We start from the raw sequence: 25,417 nt of genomic DNA on the forward strand, positions 1-25,417 counted from the left end.
TGAAATCTTATCTACTTCTATATCACATCAAGCATAGCCGCATCCTAATGTTAATCTCGGCATAAATAAATATTTACACACTAGCTGCTAAGCGGCAGGATTGTAATATAATTAATGAAGTGAATAGAAAAATAGGAGAGAAATATATGAACTCTCATTTCTGGAGTAGCTTGCAGTGTGAATAGATCCTAACCTGTCCAAACGTCATATAAAAAATAAAATGTTGTACTGTACTGTACTTATGGTAAAAATACATTATTTCAAATTTTTAAAACAGTATGTAATACTTTATGCATAATATGAAGCTTGATTTAAGACTGATTCAAGTTGGATTAGGCCAAGTATAATGTATTTAGGTTTGGCTAGGCTAAACTGCTAAAATTTAACCGAGGGTAACTAACACTCCGGTGGCGTCAATGAGGACAGGAACCTGGCAGCTTGTCAAAGGTTCCCCGCATTTGCCCTGATTTTTTACAACTGAATTTTAAAATTTAACAGTTTTGGCATTTACGTGTTCGGCAGGTGGTTCCATGTGTTTAATTCATTGTGTCGGAGGACATGAAGCCAGAGTGTATTCATACACGTTTGACTTTTATCGAGGTGCCACCCCTCGCCCCCAAGGCTGAATAGCTAACCGAGTATTGTACCTACTCACTGCTAGGTGAACAGAGGAATTAGGTGAAAGAAAATGTGCCCAACCATTTCTGTCCTGTCCAGGATTCGAACCCAAAACTTTTGATTGTGCATTGGAACGAACCCGACTATACTACTGAGACCCTCTTTTGGAGGGTCCCGGTAGTTTATAACCCTATGATTTTAAAAGCATCTCCTGTTTTCAATCCTGAATTGTGGCTTGTTGAGTTGAAACCATTGCTCCTTGTTTGTGTTACATCTGACCTTTTGAAGAAATTTTATCAACATTCTCAAAATTGTTCAGCATTTTAAAAATTTCAATGAGATCTGCACTGTCATGCCTGGTTTGCAATGTTGTTAGCCCTGTGGCCCTCAACTGTTCCTGGTACAAGAGTTGACTTAGTTCTAGAATGAGTCTTGTTACCTGGTGTTGAACTTTCTCCACAGCACCGATGCTCTTTCGAAGATTAGGTCTCCATCTTGGATACAATAATGAAAGTGGGGTGCACCAGAGATTTATACAATTGAATCGCTACCTTCTTTTGACTTTAAGTCAAAGGTACGCTTGATTATTCCTTGGGTTTGGTTAGCTTTTTACACTGCTGCTCCTAACTGTTGTACAACTTTCAGTCTATGGTGGATTTTGACTCCAAGGTCCTTTTCTTCATCAATCTGCTGCAGGGTAATATTAATTTTGTAGTTGTGGCATGAGTTGTTATGCCCCACATGCAAAGTCTTGCATTTTTCAATATTAAAAAGAATTTGCCAGTCTTCTGACCATTTGTGGAATTCATGTAGATCTCTCTGTAAGGTTTCAATATCATTTTCTTTTCCCACTTTACCATAGATCTTAGTGTCATTCGCAAATTTGATGATGTGATTTGTATTATTCTCATCTGTCACTGACGTACATAGCAAAAAGGGTTGGCTCCAAAATGGACCCCTGCAACATCTCACTCACCACATTTTTCCAGTCGGATTCATTCCCATTTAGCATGACACTCTGCTGTCTTTGTTTTTAACCACTGTTTAATCTATTCTAGTATTCTCTTTATCCATGTGCCTGTAATTTTCTTGCTAGTCTTCCATGTGGTACTTTATCAAAGGCTTTAGCGAAATCCATGTATACTATTTAAGGGTCCCAGTAGTACAGTCGGGTTCATTCTTGACTCACAATCAAGAATTCTGGGTTCGAATCCCAGGCGAGACAGAAATGGTTGGGCACATTTTCTATCACCTAATGGACGTGTTTACCTAGCAGTATGTACTCAGTGGTTATTCAGCGTGTTGTGGGGTTGCATCCTAGTGATGGGTCAGTAATTCAACCTTGGGGGAGGGGGATCTCAATATAAGCCTAACATGTATGAATACACTCTGGCTGCCTGTCCCCCGACACAATGAATCATTAATTATTATATCAACTGAAAGTCCTTCGTCCGAGTAGCTGGTTACCATTTCTGTGGTTAATCTATGGTTAGAATGCAGAAAGACACTCTTGATGTAATATACAGTACACAGATTTCATGAAAGCTTTTGACATATGTGACCATAATGTTATTGCATACAGAATGTGAACAAAAGTACTGTACTGGCAAAGTAGGAACATGGAGCTTTACTTCATAATGAACAGAACCCAGTCCCAGAGTGTAATAGTCAACAAAGTAAAACCCAAATCATCCACCATGAAATGCTCAGTCCCCCAGGGTGCTGTGCTTGCTTCGGTACTTTTGCTCAATCTCAAAGAAAAGAATATAAATTATAGCACTGTATCATCCTTTGCAGATGATGCTAGGATTTTCATATGAGTAGACAATACAGAGGACACAGCAAACCTGATGTTAATCAAGGACTTTCAATGGGCCACAGAAAATAACATGTTTAATGAGGATAAGTTCCAGCTAGTATGCTATAGAAAAAACTAAATATCAAAATGGAAACCATATAAGCCACATGAATATAAAAATTGCAGTCAAACCACACTGTTGAAAGAAAAAGCAATGTAGAACATTTAGGAGGAAACATGTTGGAAGACCTTACTTTTAAAGACAAAGTAGTAAACTTTTAAAGTGGTTACTTTTAAACACAAAGTAGCTGTCACAACAGCAAGAAAAATGACAGGTTGGATAACAAGAATCTTTCTAACAAGAGTTGCCAGATCAGAGAAAAACAAAAGATACTTTTTAAGACATTAGTACTCTCTTAAAGTAGAATATTGTTACACACTAACAGCAATATTCTGGAGAACTGCTGACCTAGAGAGCGTGCAAAGATCTTTTACTGCTAGAATTCACTCAATAAAACATCTAAAATAATTGGGACTACTTAAAATTTAAAAATCTACCACATATTCACTAGAGCGTAAGCAGGAGATATACATAATAATTTACATTTGAAAAATACTGGAAGGATTGGTTCCAAATCTGCACACAGAAATACCACCACATGAAACCAGAAGGCATGGCAGGATGTGCAAAATTGCCCCATTGAAAAGAACAGGTGCAATAAGCATACTGAGAGAGAGAACTATCAACATCAAAGGCTCCAGACTGTTCAACATGCTCCTTCTACACATAAGGCATAATTGGCTGACCTCTCACAATGTTCAAAGGAGAACTTAATAAATACCTTCAAAAAAACACCTCATCAACCAGGCTGTGACTTGTACATCAGGCTGCAACCAGTTGAGTCAAACAGCCTGGTTGATCAGACCACCAACCAGGAGACCTTGTCAGAGACCAAATATTTAGGGGGAATTGAGAATGATTATGTGAAAGTTCTGATAAGCATATAATTCCAGGAGTCTTGGCCTGGGGTGGAATTCATTAGTATATTGTCTATTGCGTCTTCAAAGTTCAGTGTTGTTAGAATGACATCCGAGATGTGAGTGAAGGTTGGTGCCAGGCTTGTGAGAAATCTTTTGGATTGTCAACCTTCAATGTGCTTATTGGTTTACTGAAAACCCAGTCAGTGTGTATCCTCAGTATTTCACTTAATTGTTTATATTAATGAAATTTGCATGTTCCTTCTGCTAGGCATCAACATTAGAGATACTTCTCAAGAGCACTGGCAAGAGCTAAAATCCCTTTTATAAAGTAGAACAACAAACCACTATGACATTATTGATTCCAATAACAATAAATATTAAGAATATTGGGGATTAATAAGGAAAGAACAGGTTATTCTGGCTAGACTGAGACTTGGTTGCAAACACACCTTGGAATACAATGACAACAATGACCCATTCGCCACACAATACAAACTATGCAGGCAACCTGATTCTTGTACATAACCACCAACATGCGATAAACCTGTAGATATCTAATTAAAATAAACTCTTCCCTAATGCAACAACTTGCATTTCTTCTTGGCTAAGGAATGCCATTTAAGATGTACCAAACTTTCCCTTAAAATGTAATATTGCAATAATCAATTTATTATATACTTGTATGTCATTGAAATACTGTATCCTTGTAAGCCTGCCAGCCATTGCTTCATAATTATATGTATGTGAAACAAATGCCACAGGAAGGTTCAGAATCTTCATCTTGCCTTCCTTTTGGGAATTTGTCACTTTTTATTTCACTCCCTGCACATGATGTGGAGGGAGAGAAAAATATCACTCCCAAATATTTGCACAAGTATCCAAAAAAATGCTCTCTAAACGAGGACAAAAGAAGGAACTGCAGAGCACAAGATGAGGGAATAAACTGCAGATCATGAGATGAGGGAATGAGCTGAAGAGTGAAATGAGGGAAAGAACTGCCAAAAGTAGGACAATGGAAGGAACTGCCAGTTGGAGATCAAGGAAAGAAACTGTTTAGAATGGGATGTGGGAATGAATTGCAGAGTAGGATGCAAAAAGGAAATGAAGATTGGTAAAAAGAAATTAACCACAAAACTGGGATCAGGGAATAAACTGCTGAGAGTAGGACAGGAAAACAAACTGAAATAATGTATAAAATAAGAAACTTGAGTGCCAAAGGCGGATATTCCAATGTAAAGTTAAGCAACAGCAAAGGGCAGGTAAAAACTGAGAGGAACACACAATGCGCTTGCAATCATGCACACATTTTTAGTAGTCGTGGTCTGCCTGTGGGGTCGACTGTCGCAGTCTTCATGGTCCCCTGGGTCAAACCCATAATTATATTTGTGGTAGACGGTTGGAACAAGTTAGGCGAGAAGGTGATAGAGGCTAAAACAGTCAGTAGTTTCAAAGTGTTATACTGTATGACAGAGTACTGGGAAGACGGAACACCACGAGCATAGCTTATCCTGTAACTACACTTAGGGAATTACATAAAAGTGTTAATTATCCTTCAGCCCTCAGCAGTGAAAACACGGTTTTAAGGAGGAAGCAAGACACTTAGATGGGAGTGCTGCCATCTGGTGATTGATGGGGTAGTGGCAAATTGGGTTAAACAACAATTGGTAGAATGCTACTAGGTTTTTTCAGTTTATTTATAGCAGCACTTGGAAGGGGTTAGGGTGCTATAAAGGTTTTTTCTATTTGACACCTTGTGCTTTAGTGAATGATTTCCAGTGCTCCTTAACACCAGTGTGATCTGGAAGGGGCTCATTGAAAGTGATCCTATGGCATCAATATAGATTCTTGCCCTGCCCTGACTCTTCACATCACATCCAACGTTGATCTTACCTTAAGGGGCAACAAAATGGAAAAGGTAAAGAAAAACTATATTTGTAGACATTTACTTGAGTATATTAAGAGATTTTCAAAATTTGATGTTGAAGGGTACATTTTAGAGACATAATGTACCTTGTACAATGAAAACAAAGCATATGTAGCACTGGATGAAAGTTTTAAAATGTATTTTGGCATTTGATTATGGCGTGCAATATCTCTTTACTGTATATTTTAAATACATGTACTCTATGGATCAAGCCATGAGATAAAATATTCACAACTGGCTGGTTAATGGCAATCACTTTGAGTGAGCAATATTTTCCTTTGCAATAATTAATACTTAATAAAAATAATTATAAATCATTTCCTTTAAACAAAATTAAATTGTCATAATTTATAGTCATGTCCATTAAACTCTGTAAATATGTTCAGAGGTTCTGAATACTATTCACTAAAAACAGATTTCTATACCCTGTTTTGTTGATATTCAAATACTGACTCAGGAGGCCACTGGCAAGAAAATTAACAAACTAATCTGGAGCAGAGTGACAAACTGCAGATAGTGTTAATGCAATAATAAAGCAGTTTTCCTAGAACATGTGACTTTATTAAGAGTTTAATGCAGAAATTTATTGAACAGAACTGGTTAAAAAAATTTCAACTTGGTTTCATCATGGTCACTAAGTTTAAAAGGGAACAAAATGATTTAAACAACTGCAAATTTTTCTCTTATTAACCACTTATTAGTCCTGCTGGATGCAAATGACCTGAAGATTTTTTATTGTGGCTTATTCTGTATTACTAGAATGCAGTGGTCTATGTCATTGGCTCAGAGGGTCATGGGTTTGATTCCTAAGGCGAGACAGAGATTGGGGCTGGCAAGTTTCCTTCTCCTTTTCCCTGATTTCCCTGTTCACTTAGCAATAAATTGTTGTAGGATGCATCCCGAGAAATGTCGGTAGTTAACCTAGAGGATTCTCGATAAGTCTAAGTACAGGCTTCCCATCGCAACAAACAAGAAACCAACCTACTTGGTATGGATAAATGGCCCAATGATTTATACTGTATGGTGATCAGAAAAATTTGTCATTTTCTTTAACTAGTTAAGATTATAAAATATTAGGCAATCGAAGATAGCAGATGCACAGCATTTCAACCCCATATAGAGAACTTAAGATGGCTATACACTCTTCAAAGTTTCAAGATTCATTGTCCTCTAATATTATACATGATTTTGAAGATTTTCATGCCAACATGCACTTATGAAACTTTACCTTGACAGTGAGGTTAAAATATCGAATATCTCCCTCTTGGTCGATGGCCTCAAAGTCAAGTGGTGCCGAGGGCTTGATCTCTCCCGTCAGAGGGTGAATTGTAAAGTTGCTCTGGGGGTCGCCGCTCAGGATAGTATACCGCACCTCGTGGTTCATAGTACCTGAACACAGTATGTGGATATGATCAATAAAATGGACAAATGAGGATGTCATGTACAGTACTGTCTGAAGATATACTGTATAAAACAAAAACCAAAAACATATTAATTATTGGTTATTAGAGGTGTCGACTGATTTAAAAATGCTGTATCCACAATTTAGAATCATCTTGATATTATTACATGACTTTTGCAATCAATACGGCTCACAGTACTGTACTTATAATTTTTGTATACTTAATTTTATTAATTACAATAATTTTGTAATTCATTTTTATTAATTATTTGTATGCAGTACAAACAATTAAGCATTAAGAAAGAGCAATAATGCCATTTAAACAAAACTTGTGGAGACCTACCATTAAGATCATCGTCCCTGGCTGTGATAACAAAGGGCTCAGGGAAAGTAGCCGAGTTCTCCAATAGACGAGCCTCATACCGCCGCTGGAAGAACACTGGTGGATGGTCGTTCACATCTTCTACCACCACCTTCACTACCACTGTGTTCCTGTAAACCACCACAAAACATTACTCCTTCCAACCCAGGACTTGTAAAAATTTGACCAAATATTCTATATGTACTGTACTATACTCTAATGTATAAAATGAACAATATATACTGTATATTCAGTATATATGTACACAGTTCTATAAAACTATTTTGATTTGATTGTTGCCACTGGAGGCGGCTACTTTATTGTGCACCCCATACTCATCCTGTGACTGGTAGCGCAAAAATAATTACAGAGGACACAATAGATCTTTATCAGACCTCAACAGAGATTATTACATTAACAAATTCATCTATCCTTCACACCTTATAATTACAATGTCAGCTAGTTACAGAGAATGCTCTATTTCAAGAGCTATATATTTACAGTAAATATATAAAACTACCTTACCGTAAACCCCCAAATTCTGTAATCTTCCTTAAATTATTTTCAGAGCTTGGTAGAGCTAGACAAATCCAAATGTACATAGCCTAAACAATACAATAGACGAGCAGCAGATATTCAAAAGGGAGATACGAATTCACAATTTGTTATAATGCGCGCTTACCTGTTGCCTCTGCCGAGGTCATCCCTGGCCTCCACAGTGAGATAATGTTCAGCCACACTCTCTCGGTCTAGTGCCCCGGGCTCTTTCAGAGTAATCACACCTGTCTCGTGGTTCATCTCCAATCTGTTGGTAAACAATGCAAATGTAACAATAATTGAGGAATCTGATGGACTAACTTACTGTTGCATACAATAAAAATTAATGTGTTGGACTGCAATTTAATTTATATTTAAAAAGTGAAACTTTAATTTATGGCATTCATAAAACTAAAACTTTCTTCTGCAACAGTCATTCTACTGGATGACTATCCACTTCAGTGTCTGGTTCAGGCAAATTTTTCAACAAACTAACCTAATAACAAAAGACATGACACACAGAGATATCACATGATTTCCACCATGTGATCACATGATGGAAATCACATGTGATTCCATCATATGATTTCCAATCAATGAACATGATATTCCAAAGAACAAATTCACAGGAGCCTTGATGAGGGTTTGAATCTATGCACTGAGTGTTCCCAGATGCGCTCAAAGACATGATGTTGCTTATCACATTGTTAGGTCTACTTTTGGTTAGTAATGAAAGTTGGGTGACAATCTGCACAAACATTTGACTGGGTACAACATTTCCAATGTTTAAGTGGCTAAACTTGTCACTTGCAGATTTTTGCCATATCAGAAAAGGACTGTATAGATGGCCAAGACGCAATATTAAGATATTGGTGCTAAAAGCTGTACTTCACCCAATCAGTTTAAGGAGAGACTAATATTTATTTAACATCATGTAATTATTATCCTATATTCAATTCCATGTAACTAGTTTCACTCACATTTTTCCCTTATAACAAGTTATTTTTGAGTTGCTTTTTTCTTAAAAATTATATTTATCGAGCATTATGTACTTTCTGCATTTGTCATCATCCAATTTTTTGCATTTCTTTGTTAAAGTGTTTACTCATGTTGTTTATGTTCCTGGTTCATTTTTAGTGTTTGTCCCATTAACCTTAAATTACTATATTACTCTATGTTCTGTTATGTTCCAAACAAAATATTGTGAGTGAGTCCAGTTGCTTTTCTAAACTACACCCTGTATTTCTATTCTGTTATTAATGTAAATAAACTATTGTACTATTGCTACAACTACTGACTCCATATTGTAATAGTCTTGCCAGTCATCCTTAAGTGTCACATTTTTTGCATCCATTTGTTATTTTCCATGAATGTTCTTACTTTGTTTGCTTATTTCTTCTTTAGTATTAAGTGGCTTATCCAATTACACCTTTGTTAATTTTTTTTGTCCTTTTATTTTATGTTTTTGCCTGAAACGCTTTGTGTAACAGTGGCTTCATAGATTTTTTAACTCCTGTTCCCCTACAATTTGTACTTTACTCCCATGTACTTTGTGCACACTTTCTTTTGAATAAACATTGAACTGTTTTGCATGATTGTCCTCAAAACAAATGACCAAAAGTGCATCTATCCTGCAACAATATCCTAATATTATGCATCAATTAAACTGACCAAGCAAATGACTTACCACTTATTACGTTCAAAATGTTTCTCACAAAGTTCATCCTTCATTCACTAGAAATATTCCTGAGACCAAGATGAGTGTTATTACATATCTCACCAGTAGTTACTCCTAGCACCAGTAGTTACTCCTAGTTCTACTCCTTTTGCCAAAAAAGCCCCCAAGCACTATACAGTATATATCACTCAATCAAAACCAAAGTTGGTAACACTAATAACACTAATAACATACCAACCATAATATACAAAAATGATGCTTATATACTTGCATCAATCACAGCTCAGCTCTTCAACAAAACTCTTAGTCACAAATCTCACCAGATATACTAAAATAAAAGTCTAGATTAACTCCAAAGTACAATGGGGGTGAAACAGCTGTCAAACAATTAAAGACCAATATCATACCCACCAATAATATAAAAAATACTTGAAAATATTATATACAAACAGCTCCTCTTTTAGTAAAACTAAACATACTAAGTTCCAGAGTTTCCCTTCAGATACCAAAAGAGTACCATTGATGCCATTATTAATATACCTGACCAAATTTATAGAATCCCTTAACTAAAATGAAAACGCGCTTAACCTTTCCAGTGACCCGAGAAAAGTCTGTAATACCTTAAATCACAATAGCGGTCTACTAAACTTCATCGCATCTCAACAACAGACATCAATATATGTAATCAATAACATAACCTCTTTCATTAACTACAGGAGTGCCTCAATGCAGCATTTTAGGACCTCTCCTATTGGTCAAAGTAGCTACTAGTTTAAATCAAGTAGATTAGCTTCAAAGTAATGAAGCAATTGTTGGGTAAAGGAGGACAGACATAAGGCACAAATGTGAGGACACCCTTTTGGAATCAAGAGAGAGAGAGAGAGAGAGAATGGTCTAGGGGGTTGATATTAAACTGAACCTTTGATTAGAAGTCCACATCAAACTAATATTACTGGCTGCATATGCAAGATTAGTCAACATAAAACTCTAAAATTATTAAGAGTCTGAACAGGGGAATCATGTATACTGTACTACATGTTATAACAGATCAAGAATATGTGACATCAGCATAGGCTCCTTACCATGTAAACACAAACTGAAGCTTTAGAAAGTTCAGAGATATGCCTTCAGAATAGTCTCAGATCTGAGAGGTATAAATCACAAGGAAAGGTTAAGGAATTAAACCTCTTTCCCATGGGTCTGTCATCAGGAGTGAAGAATACTGTTCTGTAATAACTAAACCATCAAATACTTCATTTTCTAAAGGCAGCTGTTCAGGGTACCTCCCCCATCACCCTGCAAAGTTGGGTGAGGAGAACCCCAAGCGTCTGGCCTCCAGCCTCTTACAGACATTTCCTTTCATAGATACACACCTTCATGCACATAAATGCACACACACACTAACCAATTTTAATACTTGCCTTAACAGAATAATGTCATGATCCCTCTACCTTGTCTATGCTCATAGGTTTAATTTTGTTGGGACAAACAGAATTACTTGCTCATCACTGCATGGTAAACTTGCATCATTAAAGCATGGTAAACTTGTTCATTGCCAATATAGCATGGTAACCTTACTCATTACTAAAAATGAGTAAGTAAAAATGTAGTAACAAAAATTACTACATCATGGGAGCCTTAACCATCATCAGTACACATGATAATTTTACTCATCACTAAAACATAGTAATACCCGATTTACCTGAGGGCCACTAACACTAGTGGCCTCGATGAGGACAGGAAGCCAGCAGCTTGTTGAAGGACCCCCCCCCCACCCCATTTGCCTTTATGACCTTTTCTAGTTGGACTTTAAAAGTTTAACAGACTTTTGGCATTTATGGCTTCGGCAGATAGGTGGTTCCATGGGTTTATAACTCGGTGGGTGAAAGAGATTTTCCAGTTCTCAATCCTACATTGTTGCTTAATCTTGAAACCATTGCTCCTTGTTTGTGTCTATCTGACCTTGTGAAGAAATTGTCTGATACACATCTTCCAAATTGTTCGATATTTTAAGTTTCAATGATGTCTGCCCTGTCGTGCCTGGTTTGTAGTGTTGTTAGCCCTGTGCCCCTCAACCATTCCTGATAGGTGAGTTGACTTAGCTCTGGAATGATTTTTATTGCCCGGTGTTGCACTTTCTACAGAGCAGCTTAAGATGTGGTCTCCACATCTTAAGAAGTGCTGTCCTGGAGAGCATGCAGAGATCCTTTACTGTTAAAATCCACTCAGTAAAACATCTAAACTATTGGGACAGACTAAAATGCATAAATCTGTATTCTCTAGAGCATAACTGGGAGAGATACATAACAATTTATATGTGGAAAATATTAGAGGGGCAGATTCAAAATCTTCACCCAGAAATAACACCACATGAGACAAGAAGGCATGGCAGGATGTGCAGAATACCACCATTGTAAAGTAAAGGTGCAATAGGTACTCAGAGAATGTAACACCATAAAGGTGTTTTAGTTGTGTTTTGAATTTAATATATACATAGAACATGAGTCAGCCAGACAGGATTTTGAGAGGCAGCACGTTGTCTGGCCCCAGTAATTAAAAACTCACATCTAGAGTGTTAATGACTACAAACCGAGCTATGGTCAGGTCGTGTGATTTCACCTTTCTGCTTAGCCGATAATAGCTGACGGTTGGTGGTGTCTTTCCATCAAACAAGCCACTGGTTAAGGTGTGGCTTGGTAGATGGCCTGGGGCTACCTACTTGTGGGCGGAGTTTAGCTCCCACTTTCGCAATAAATACCCAGGGAACTGTACATTCGAGAGCACAGCAGAGCATAGTAAAACATAGCATTGGAGAACATCAGCAGACAGCAGCCGAGGCAGGCTGTCGGCCGGACGGGAGGGGACACTGCTTGTCAACTGTAGACCTCTCCCCCCCCCACCTTCTTCTATTCTACTTAAGGCTCAATCTTTGGTGAGTGAACGTTAAGGTGACTTAGTTCGTGTTTTCCAACCGTTAAGTGTTGTGTGATTATCAGAGGCAGACAGATGTAATGTTCTCAATGTCTTGTGTAATGGTTCACATTGTATAGTAATCCTGATATAGTAAACCTTAAGTTATATTGCTTAAATTATGATACTCATTATGTTAAATATAATTAATGAATTTATTGTTTAAATTGTCTTTAATTTTGTTCCCAAGAGCACTGTGAGTTGAAGTGAGAGAGCCTCTGAGTTTACTGATTTTATGAGTATAAGTACGCTTAGATACAGAAAATGCATGTTAAAGTAACATTTGATAACAGCTTAGAGTACAGACAAGTTCCATTCCTTGTCGTGTATGTAATGAACTAGAATGGATGGTGGCAGCCCTTTCTACCTCCACTATCTACCTTTCTATTTCTACTCTTCTATCTATCTACCTTCTACCATTACTTCCTACTCTCTCTCCTCTCCCTCCACCTCACTTCAAACTTTCCCTTTCACCTGACCACTCCTCGCTCCTCCCAGACTCCTTCCCTTACTCCTCCCATCTCCCTCCCTCACCCCAATCCCTCACTCATTACTTCATTATTTCTTTCTTACTATCTTTCATTTTTCGATACGTTACAAGAAAACTATTAACATCAGAAGCTCGAACCATTCAACACGCTTCCACCACTTATTCCAAGGATTTGGTTAGCTTTTTCTGAACTGTTGCTCCTATCTGATGTGCAACTTTCAGTGAGTGGTTGATTGTGACTGCAAAGTCCTTTTCTTCATCAATCTGCTGTAATGTAATGTTATTAATTTGGTAGTTGTGGCGTGGGTTGCTATGCCCTATATGCAAGGTCTTACATTTGTCAATATTAAAAAGCATTTGCCAGTCTTCCAATCATTTGTGGAGTTCATGTAGATCTCTTTGTAAGGCTTCAATATCATTATCATTTCCCAGTAATATAATATCACTCACTACTAAAGTATGGTAACTTTACTCATCACTACAATGTGCTAATCTTATTGCTAAAATATGGTAACTTTATTCATCATCACTAAATCAGGTAGCTTACTCACCATCACCAAAACACAGTAACCTCGACCAGGAGACCTGGTCGAGGTTACTGTGTTTACGAGGTCGCTCCGAGGACATTATCAGGTGGGGAGTTTGACTGGGGCGGTACATCTGTCAAATGATAACGCAGGTGTCCTAAGGCCAGCTCAGCGTGGACAGAAACCTCGCGTAGAGCAAAAGGGCAAATTTGTCCAACCCAGTCCTCGACCAGGAGACCTGGTCGAGGACCAGGTCGCAGGGACGCTAAGCCCCGAAATCATCACAAGGTAACCTTAGTCACCATCGGTGAAGCATGGTAATCTTACTCATTATCACCAAAACATACCTACCAAATACTCAAAACCATAGCAGGATTACTCACTTGTCGGCAAGAGCGCCCCTGAGGTCGGTGTACCTGATGCCGCTAGTGCCGAAGGTGCCACTGTCGGGGTCAGCGGCCTGGACCCAGACGAGGGTGGCCCCCACCGCCGCGTCCTCCGGAATCAACACCTACCAGGGAGGACACCCCATCCTCAGTACTCCTTAATTATGTATCAAAACACCTCGCCAATGGTAATTGCTCGCAATGTCTAATTTAAATATTAAAAATAAGCTCTTCGTCATGAGTATAACATTCTGTTAGTAGTTTATATGTAGTACAGTATATGCAAGGACTTGTCGGGTGGCTCACCTGGTACTGGTCCTCCTTGAAGACAGGGAAATTGTCGTTGGTGTCTCGTATGTGGACGGTGACCAGGGCGGAGGAGGACTTGGGTCTGTCAGCCACCGTCTCCCGTGCCACCACGGTGAAGTTCACCACTGGCAGGAAAAAACCACCATCATTATATAGTTACTGGCTCATACTATATCAACTCTTATTGACATAAAATGTGTGTGATTGTCGTCTTACCTTTGACTTTTTCATAATCGAGCAGTGCCGGGTTTTTGACGCGTATGAGGAAGGAAGCAAAGTTGACTCCTTCAGGAGGAGTGACGTCGAACATACCTCCGTCACCCTCCAAGAACATCCTGAAGGTGCCATTATTTCCCTGCAGGATATTCAATATTAGGATATTCATAAATTATTACAGCAAGAAATATCTTTAAATATATGACTCATAATTTTTTTAATCACAAATGGCATAAAAATGTCAAAATAAAAACATGCCAAGCACTGCACAATGTTAATTGGATGTGTAAGAATACCACCGTCGACGAGCGGTCAATCATTCGTCGGGGTGATCTACCAAATGGTACGTCTTTTCGTTTTATTTTCGTGACTAATACACCCTGTTATATATCTAAATTACACTGTTGTGGACGACTTATCAGACATTACATGAGAACCCGTGGCAAGCCGTCGGTTCCCTCTTCTCGCTGAGGCCCCTTGGAATGGTGGCACTAAAATTACCACCCAGAAGCCGTATTATAACTGTTAAGGGTCCTGGTGGTACAGTCGGGTTGGTTCTCGACGCACAATCGAGAATTCCAGGTTCGAATTCTGGGCGGGACTTTTCGAAATGGCTGGGCACATGTCTTTTCACCTAATGCACCTTCTCACGTAGCAGTAAAAAGGTACTCACGAGTTAAGTCAGCTTGTTGTGGGGTTGTATCCTGGGTGGGGTTAGTAATTCGACCATGGGAGATGGGGGGGGGACCTCGATAGAAGCCTAACGTGTATGAACACACTGGCTTCCTATCCTCTGACCTAATTAATTATATTATGAACCCAATGTTTTATACTAGTTTCTCTCTAAATACTCACAGAAAACGAGAATATTTCTGGTTTTCATACGCATTCAGGTATGACCATTCTGTTTCATTTCATATTTAAATTCAATATTTTTTTATTTCACACATTATCTTCAATATTAGGTAACTCATCACGACGCCGCTACACTCCCTCCTTCTCGAGTAATGAACATACAATCTACCACATCATTTAACCTCCCCCCCCCCCGTCATCCTCTCAAACACCTACCATACCATCATCTACGTGAAACTTAACAACCTACGTCAGGAGAGGTCCAACACGCCTCACTAAACACCACCACAAATATTTTGTCTTCCAATCTTAGTACCACGGAAAACGCCTTACAGTCTGGCTAAAGTAAAATGCAGTAATTTATCTATGCCAAGTTACAGCAAGACAGGCGCAAGGAGCGAACTCGGGGATCCTGGGTTCGCTCCTGTACTCTGAGAACCTTGTATCCTGAGTACTTTATACCCTGAGTACCCTGAACAACGTCTTGTTTAAGTATATCCAACGTCTTCCATATCTTCAAGGTCTGAATAAGGTCTAGTCTGTGTATCTTTAGAGGGAACATGATTTTATTCTTCACAGAATTTACTTCTCAATTATTTTATTAATATAGTCGTTCTGCGCTTCGTCCGGTTTGTAATGTTTTTACAATTGTTAAAACGATTATTCACGAGGCTACAGAACCTTATTGGGGGGGGGGAGAAATGCTATCTACCAACAGATTAAATAATGGGGAAAGTCTTATCTAGAACAACAATTTATCATACCTTCAAGAATAATTACAAATAAATAAGAAAAGCTAAAAACAAATAATGTCTTCGTGGCTTTAAACAAGATGAATGTATTGGCAAACGTGGAAAAATCAAAGTGTTAAGGAAAAATGTAAATAAGTAATATGTCTCCGGGGTGTGCATGACACTGGAGAGGCCGAGGAGCAACACTTGCAACACAAACACTGGTCACATGAAGCCGCCGAGGACGTGCACGAAAAACTATACAACACACCACAGTACAGTACAGAAGCCGGGCAACATCGGCTCCAACACACAAACATCACATTTGTAATGAACTTATTTACAAGGTGTTATTTACAACCTCCCGCTTGTTACCTTGGAGCAGCCAACTACACTATTTGGTTTTAATAAGTGATGCAAGTGATGCATCATGCATGTAAATATAAATAGTATTAGTATAAGTTTTCGTAATTAAACATTCTGAAAAAGGATGAGTTACTCCCAGGAATTAGAACCTTATGGAGAAAGATTAAGAAAGCTTAGTGTACATTCTGTAGAAGGAGGAAGGGTAGAGAAGGACATGGCAGAGGTTCACACACATGAATGAAGGGATATAACAGTTAAGGTAATCGCGTACAAAATATATCAACACAGAATGGAGCGAAACAATGGATATAAACTGAATACATTTTGTGTCAGAAAAAAACTTCAGGTGTTTGGTGTCAGGGTTGTAGAGTTATGGAATACACAACCGCATCATACACAGGGTCAATGGCTACTTTCAGGTGTTAAGTTCGACTTTGTTGTGAATTAGTTGAGTGTTTGCCTGAATTTATCTGAAAACCACCTACTGTGACTTCATTGGGGACAGGAAGCCGACGGCTTGTAAAACGGCTCCCCATTGCCCCTTTGGATTTTTTCCAGCTGCATTGGGTCAATAGGCCACCTAAAATTTCCTAGACAGTATGCAGTATATTTTTATCCCATTAACGCCAGTTAAAATTTCACTCAAATAATAGCATTAAAATCCCCAACTGGGCTAGTGCCACTTTAACTGAACTAATAGGAATTTGTCTCGCTAGATAATATCTAAACGTGAATGAAGGCAGTGCAATAATGTGCAGATCTTAAGAGTGCTCTACGGTCATTCAATAATACACACACGTCTCTGACCGTACTGGTGACACACACATGAAGTGATGGGTCGTAATTGTCGTACATAAATTATGTGAATGCGGTCTTTCCCTACCACTGGCCAATATGGTCATGCAGACCAACTTGTCACTGACACTTACATAATATTCTGTCAGGAATTCAGTACATCCTCCTTGATAACGAACGGTGAACAAGCGACATTTTAGCTCTGAGGATGCCTAATGACCTCAACTACTCTGACTGAGCATTTGGTTTGCCGTCAGTAGATAAAATACAAATTAAGGTCAAGATTCACTGGGATTTGCCATTACACAACAGTGACGGGTAAGCGCTTACACGGGAATGTCAAACAAAACAAAACTTTTCACCCATGAGACTTTCCTCATTGTAAAGTCCATTGGCAAGACAATCATTATTTAACTTCATGATGTATCCATGTGTACAGCAGTAAATCACAGCCTTTGAGAAAATATTTAACGATCAAATTCGCGGACTTGACGAGCCGAAGTGTAAGAGGCATGCAAGACCTATGTATGATAACGTTAGAAAAAATATACGATGTAATAGGAAGGAAGGTGATACGGGCTGCTTCCTGGGGATGTGTGTGAGCGTGTTAGAGATAAATATATGTAGTAGACATAATAGAGGAAAAATAAATTGGTTAGAAAGGCGGGTTCCAAGAGCTAATAGCTCCATTCTGCAGGTACAAATAGTAAATACGCGCGCCACAAGACAAGAAGCACACGACCTATGCTAGAGGTGATACAAGAAGCAGAGGTGTGCCGGCCCTCAGGGAGGCCCCGTCCTGCTAGGTCAACACTGTCCCATCTGTGTGGCACCACTTATAATAAAGTCATTTGGAAGTAAATATAAACATTAACTGGAAAAAGCGAAATAAGAGATATATATTGTCAATACCACAAGCAGTATGAAGCAGACACCAACGGTCGCCAGCGTGTGTTGTGGTGTAAGGTTGGCCTAGATATTTCCTCCCACACAAACACCAACACATACTTCTAAAACAACCATTATGGAGAGACTCACCTGGTCCATATCCCATACAAAAATATGTCCCTTGAAAAATCGAAGTCACATTAGGATCACAAGCCAATTGTCAAGTGAACATAAACATTATTATGAATCCCATTCAAATAATAGACATGACGTGACCATTAATCGCACTCTCAAGCAGATGCTACAGTGAACACTACCTACACAACGTCTCACTGCTTAAAGCTTAATTGGAACATATAATATAATAATTTGATCAAGAAACCTTGCCAAACCTCACCATGCGAACTGCATGTTCTTGTTTCCATGAACTATAAATTTGTAAGATTTACATTATTACATCTTGAAACTTGTAAGTTTAACAAACCCTTTATGTTGTCCGAATTTCCCACCACTGAGAGTCATCATTCCTGATACGGTACGATCTGATACCTTACAGTGCGATTTGACAACTTATCACTAGGCTTGACACCCAATTAATGACGTCTGACACTCAAACGCTACGACAGAGGCGAGGCGTGGTACCTGGTCGTGGTCGTACACTTCGGGGATGGCTTCACCGATGAGGTTGACAGGACTGTTGAACTGGGAGCCCTCGGCGATCTCGGCCACGTAGTGAGCAGCCTTGAAGGTGGGCGTCTCGTCGTTCACATCCTCCAGCAGCACCGTCACCTCCGTCGTCATGGTGGGCGGCGGGTCCACTACCCCGCTCTCCTCTTGGGCCTGACCCAACGGAAAAATATGCTGCATTTAGCAAATTATTCTAATGACCCCCAAGAAATTGGGTTGCTAACTCTCATATTACAGAACACGAATGAGTTTAACTTTACGCACTATCAAATCAAAACTTTATATGATGTAATTTAGCATATTTAGTCAGTGCTCGACTCAAATATACGTTACACAAGCGACATCTCACCTGGATCTTGATAATAAAGGCGCCGTTGTTAGAGAGAGGACTCTCGCGGTCCAGCGGCTTCTTCACGTACAAGACGCCGGAGTTTTGGTCCAGCTGAAAGAGGCCCTTATCGCCCTCCAGGATGGAATAGGTGATGTGGTTGTTCACGCCCCGGTCTCCGTCCACCGCTTTCACTGTGGGCACACCAACAACACACTCAATACACCTGCCACTACTATTCTAATGCTCGCCGCACCTCCTGTGAAGTAAGTGTTGCACTTAAGCGACCACTCCCATGAAGTAAGTGTTCTCTAAAAATACCCAATTTCATGAACGTGTCGCGGAAAGAGATATCCTATTTTAGAAACGAAAGTGGTGAAGAAGAGTGTCTAATTCTACACCCACAGTGTGTACCAATTTCCCGACCCTATTGCACTCTTACAAAGCTACATCTTACCCAACAGACAACTGGGGAAGCCGAGCTTGTCCCATACCTGGATCACACCTGAAGTGGGTTCTCGGAGCTTTTCTACTACCCAAGCCCGGCCGAGCTTTTGCGCTCTTTTTCACTGCTTACGCTTACAAAATAGGCTTGACTTGTTATAACTTGGTCCAATACGACATTATAATGGTACAGGATGGATCAAAACGTCAAATTCTTTATTATCAGATCTGTGGATCGAGTGTCTAATTTCAGGAACGTTATTGTGTCTGCCTGCTAGCAGCCGCGTCCAACAGCCTGGTTGACCATCAACCAGGCCGCGGGGACCTTGACTCCCCAGAATTACCACAAGGAAGAGTACTGCCTCTTCAACAGGCAATTGCTTGGAGCGGCCTGCAGGCCCACATACCACTACAAACAGGTTGGTTCGGCACTTGCAGGAAACAACTTCTTTCTTGAAGAAATCCACTTTTGTTCCAGAAATATTTATTATGCGTGCTGGGAGGATACTGAGCAGCCGTGGATCCCTGATGTTCGTACAGTGTTGTTTGTGCCTATGGCACCTCTACTCCTCACTGGCCCTATTCTGCAATTACTCCCATATCTTTCGTTCCATTATGCTGCCATTTTAATGTGCAAATTTGGGACTTGGTCTTCCACTATCTTCCATGTATATATTATTTGACACCTCTTTCGTCTCCTTCCATTTCAGAGATCTCTCCTGCTCTGAAAGGGAAAGCGAGTACCGGGCAATACTCGGAGCGGAAAAGCACAAGTGATTTAAATAGTAAGAACATTGTGGTGGAATCCCAAGAACTGAAGGTTCTCATAATTCACCCGATTATTTTCTTGGCTGATGTTAAATTGACTTGGTTATGCTCACTAAACGTCAGGTCGTCTGATATCATTTTTCCCTAGGTCCTTTACTTCTTGTTTTTTTTATGAGGGAGATCCGAGTATGTCTTACTTTGCAGTCCCTTTAAGTCCTTCAATGTTACCATCCCTAGAGCGTTCACAAGGGGTCGACACACACCTGCTGACCCTAGTCTAATTAAGCAGGGGCAAAGGTTACGACAAATGTCCTGCGTACCAAGATGTCCATTTAGGGCCCCTGATCAAAGGAAATAAATAAGTAGCTGCTGCATGAAAATACTTGTTACACCCAATTAATAAAAATAGTAAAATTCAAACTAAGAAAATCTGCACAGGTACACTGGAGGAAGTGGAGGCACCCGCTACACGTGACCTGTCCAGACAGATGTGGTTGAAAAAGGCACCTGCAAAACATCGCCTAGTCAGGTGCAGGTGTTGCTGGTTAAGTAAGTAATTATCAATAGAAGGCACCAAACGTGTTGCTGGTTAAATAATATCCTCCACTTCACCTGAACTAGTGAGACAAGTGCACCAGGGGAGACATTACATAGGTGTACATAAACACATTACACAGGTGTATACAGGTGTATATAGACATTGCAGAGCTGTAAACACAGGGTTTTACGGGCTCACTATAGCCCGTGCTACATGGATATTTTGTTCTGAGTCGCTAAATCTGAAAACAACAACAATATTCACATATAATCATCAACAAGAAGCCGAGATGACAAGCCGGCGAGGCATCAGGTACTGACCCTCGAGGACGCCGGAGTTGACGGAGATGTCCTCGGGGATGCGGGTGACGGGCGGCGCCTGGATGAACTGCGGGGGCTGGTCCTCCACGTCCTTCACCCGCACCACCAGGGCTGCCGTGCCCGTGTTCACCCGCCCGCTGATGGCACGGTCGACCGCCAGCACCTGTACCATGGGGCATGGAGACGCGTGCTTAGCGAGAGAGAGGGGCATACTGGGGCATGGGCGAGTACTGGCTCACTGAGAGTACCTGGACATGGGTTAATACTTGGGCAGGTGTGAATAATGGGGCATGACAGTACTAGAGCATGGAGGAAAACTTAGTCATATGGGTTTGTCTTTAAGAACGAGTAGGAATGATAGAATGTTTTAGACAATAACAGATAAGGGGATACCATGCCTACGAGAATATGTCAAGGGGGTAAACTTATGAAGTATGAACTACGTAAATTCTCATGGTGAAGTGCAAACAACTAGGTAAACACTGGTATCGAAGTACAAACATGGTAAACTCTGGCACTGTGAAGTACAAACATGGTAAACTCTGGCACTGTGAAGTACAAACATGGTAAACTCTGGCACTGTGAAGTACAAACATGGTAAACTCTGGCACTGTGAAGTACAAACATGGTAAACTCTGGCACTGTGAAGTACAAACATGGTAAACTCTGGCACTGTGAAGTACAAACATGGTAAACTATGGCACTGTGAAGTACAAACATGGTAAACTCTGGCACTGTGAAGTACAAACATGGTAAACTATGGCACTGTGAAGTACAAACATGGTAAACTCTGGCACTGTGAAGTACAAACATGGTAAACTATGGCACTGTGAAGTACAAACATGGTAAACTCTGGCACTGTGAAGTACAAACATGGTAAACTCTGGCACTGTGAAGTACAAACATGGTAAACTATGGCACTGTGAAGTACAAACATGGTAAACTCTGGCACTGTGAAGTACAAACATGGTAAACTCTGGCACTGTGAAGTACAAACATGGTAAACTATGGCACTGTGAAGTACAAACATGGTAAACTATGGCACTGTGAAGTACAAACATGGTAAACTCTGGCACTGTGAAGTACAAACATGGTAAACTATGGCACTGTGAAGTACAAACATGGTAAACTATGGCACTGTGAAGTACAAACATGGTAAACTATGGCACTGTGAAGTACAAACATGGTAAACTATGGCACTGTGAGGTACAAACATGGTAAACTCTGGCACTTATTTATTATTATTAACATCTTTATTGACAAAATTAATTACAGTTTTGCCTAATCTGAGAAACTCTGGCACTGTGAAGTACAAAGAACTAGGAAAACTTGGCCACGAATAAAGACCAAGTCGTTCTGCAGTACAAGAAAGTTTACAATACAACATTTTCAGTGCAAAAAGACTGACTCCAATGACTAGCAAGGACCGTCCAACAAGTACAAGGGTGCAGGTCATACTAGTAGTACCAAAACCCTGAACACTCCACATGAATGATTTCGTGAATCCCGATCAGAACACCTACAGGCTTCCTAATAACATACGTGATACAACCACTTAAGACGAAATACATGACGCTCAAGTGAATCCAGGTCCAGGTGAATCCGGGTAAGGAAGATCAAAGAGAAAGGATGCAATAGGTCAACCGAGGAAGGTCAGGTTGTGAGGAGGAGGAGCAGACTCTGGCTTATGTGAGGTCACTATAGTGACCTCACTATATAGTCACCTGACACACAACAACTGACCTTTGATAACAAGTTCTCTCCGTCAAATCTACCCTCAAGAAAAACATAATATCCGAGTCTCTAACTGACCTTCCCATATTATAACTCCAAATGCTTAATACGTGGAGTACAATATGAACGGCTTTGTAGCAAGTATATTATGTCAGTAATATACTTGCTCTATATTTTCATTAGCTTATGTGTAGACGAGATGGGTCTGTTAATTCTTCTTAGTCTACTGATTACAATTAATATCTCTTCCCATACGTACAATTAATAACTCTTCCCAAACCTTCTAGAGGAGGGTCTGGTGAGGCATGTAAAGAATATAAGCAGTCGATAGCGAATCATCTGGTTACGGGCTATTCATGCCCGTGCCACCTCTTGGGTGGCTTAATCTTTATCAATCAATCAATCATCTGGCCAGAGGTCGCGACCTCTCCGTAGGGTGCAGTCGCACCTCCACAGATCTCCAGTATCAGCTAATGATACTGGTAATGGCTCCAAAGGGCCACCACTTACGGGCTATTCATGCCCATGCCACCTTTTGGGTGGCTTAATCTTCATCAATCAATCAATCATCTGGTAGTTACAGCCCCGCTCCTGTGCCAGGTAAGTCCACTACGGGCTCACCATAGCCCGTGCTACTTGGAACTTTTTGTTCCAAGTAGCTGAATCTAAATCAACAACAAGAATCTGGTTTACGGGCTCACCATAGCCCGTGCTACATAGACATTTCGTTCTGAGTAGCTAAATGTAAAACAACAAACGAATCATCTGGTTACGGGTTATTCATACCCGTGCCACCTCTTGGGTGGCTTAATCTTTATCAATCAATCATCATCAAGTTACAGCCCCCCTCCTGTGCCAGGTCCACTACGGGCTCACCATAGCCCGTGCTACTTGGAACCTTTTGTTCCAAGAAGTTGAATCTAAAAACAACAACAGAATCATCATCAGTTTTAACTTCAAGAGTGGTTCAGTACAGACGCTTGAGAGATACACCTCACGTCTTCAACATTCACCAACAACAATGTAACACTCCACGTGCCCAGTTCCTACCCTCACAAGACGCTTCAGCCTCCACACACAGCAGACAGCCAGACTCCGGCCTTATCGAGCTTCCATGCTCTCGTCCCACAGTTTCGGACTCAGCTTCTGGACTCCGCCTACATTCAGAGCACCATACTCTACTACTCTCACCCCGCATCCGAGCTCTCTACCCCCGGCCTCACTCAGCTCTCTGCCCTGCTCCTGGCTTCGTCTCAACTTCTACGACAGCCTCCCCGTAAGAAGCTGTAACGACTTACTCTGAGCTGGTACAGAGACTTCCTCTCGTAGTCCAGGTCACCGACCAGCCTCAACACGCCCTTCCCGTCCACGGTGTTCACAGTGAACTTCTCTGCGTCGCTTTCAGAGTCCGCCTCCAGACGGTAGATAACCTGTTCATACAATAACACGTCCAATATTCTCTGCATTAAACAATATTCCCATCAAAAGGTATTTTTTAAATTAAAGACTTATCTGCCGTTATATTATATACATTACACTACTGTCAGCAAAAGCCTTCAAGATGTTCATATATTTCCTAACAGCGGCAACCTTAAGCATTGGACTGCGCAGCTATTTGAAATTACCACATCCAGTTGCGCATGATTTAAAATAGTTAACAAATTAAATAGGGAAAAATCGTATATAGCGACTGAAACACCGGAGGAAACCGGAAGAGTGCGAGTGTTAAAGAAGAATGGTTTACCTGACCGAAGGGCCCTTCGTCCTGGTCAGTGGCAAGCAGCGTAGCCAGCACCTGTGGCGGGGCGTTCTCGTCCACGGCCAGCGAGGACTCGTACGGTCGGAAGATGGGCTCGTTGTCGTTGATGTCCTCTACCAGGAGCAGCATAGACTGTGTGATGAACTGTCCCTCGCCCAGCTTGTTGTCCGTCAGTGTCAGCACCACCGTGTACTCGTCTTTGATCTGTGGGAACATGCACATGTATGCTCCTTGTGCGCAATGCTATCACAATATCGTGTTGTATCTAATACAAACTCCTTGGAGCACGACAGCGGGATCGATCCTTTTATACACCTCTCTTTCATACCAGCGCTCACCACACATACACACACACACACCTGTCTCAACCCAGCGCTCACCACACACACCTGTCTCAACCCAGCGCTCACCACACACACACACCTGTCTCAACCCAGCGCTCACCACACACACACACACCTGTCTCAACCCAGCGCTCACCCCACACACCTGTCTCAACCCAGCGCTCACCACACACACACACCTATCTCAACCTAGCACTCACCTGTCTCATCCCAGCGCTCACCACACACATCTGTCTCATCCCAGCGCTCACCACACACACCTGTCTCATCTCAGCGCTCACCGCACACACCTGTCTCATCCCAGCACTCACCACACACACCTGTCTCAACCCAGCGCTCACCACACACACCTGTCTCAACCCACACACCTGCTAGCATCCACACGTGGCACTACCACCCGCTTGCATCCAACCACTATTAGCAGTAGGTTACCTCTCTGTCCAAGGCCTTTTTCAGGTACACATTCGCCTCTGTTGCACCGTTCTGCTCGATCCTCAGCAGGTCTTGTCCTTCGACTCCTCTCACACCGAAGGCGAGGGCGTCGCCGTCGGGGTCTGAGCCGCGCAGGGTGGTGATCTTGGAGCCTGTGGGAACAAGGAAGGGGGACGCCCATGTAGTGATATGCTTGTCACACATTTCAGTACCTAATTCCTTTATATCCAC

At 40.8% G+C, this 25,417-nt stretch overlaps 1 protein-coding gene across 7 annotated transcripts in view; it reads right to left on the minus strand.

The window, feature by feature from the left end:
- The window catches only part of Cad88C (cadherin 88C), a 243,228-nt gene that overhangs the window by 106,141 nt on the left and 111,670 nt on the right, over positions 1 to 25,417 (minus strand). For all 7 annotated transcript variants that reach the window (XM_045742235.2, XM_069329540.1, XM_045742227.2 and 4 more), the window contains 12 exons: positions 25,187 to 25,338; positions 24,396 to 24,614; positions 23,950 to 24,081; positions 20,918 to 21,080; positions 18,869 to 19,041; positions 18,475 to 18,672; positions 14,198 to 14,336; positions 13,979 to 14,106; positions 13,670 to 13,797; positions 7,767 to 7,889; positions 7,067 to 7,215; positions 6,550 to 6,710 (listed from right to left, as the gene is read on the minus strand). In XM_045742235.2, coding sequence (XP_045598191.1) covers positions 6,550 to 6,710; positions 7,067 to 7,215; positions 7,767 to 7,889; positions 13,670 to 13,797; positions 13,979 to 14,106; positions 14,198 to 14,336; positions 18,475 to 18,672; positions 18,869 to 19,041; positions 20,918 to 21,080; positions 23,950 to 24,081; positions 24,396 to 24,614; positions 25,187 to 25,338 — 1,865 coding nt within the window. The remainder of the gene's footprint in view (positions 1 to 6,549; positions 6,711 to 7,066; positions 7,216 to 7,766; positions 7,890 to 13,669; positions 13,798 to 13,978; positions 14,107 to 14,197; positions 14,337 to 18,474; positions 18,673 to 18,868; positions 19,042 to 20,917; positions 21,081 to 23,949; positions 24,082 to 24,395; positions 24,615 to 25,186; positions 25,339 to 25,417) is intronic.

This window comes from Procambarus clarkii, chromosome 22 (assembly GCF_040958095.1).
Source record: "Procambarus clarkii isolate CNS0578487 chromosome 22, FALCON_Pclarkii_2.0, whole genome shotgun sequence".
Lineage (NCBI taxonomy): Eukaryota > Metazoa > Arthropoda > Malacostraca > Decapoda > Cambaridae > Procambarus > Procambarus clarkii.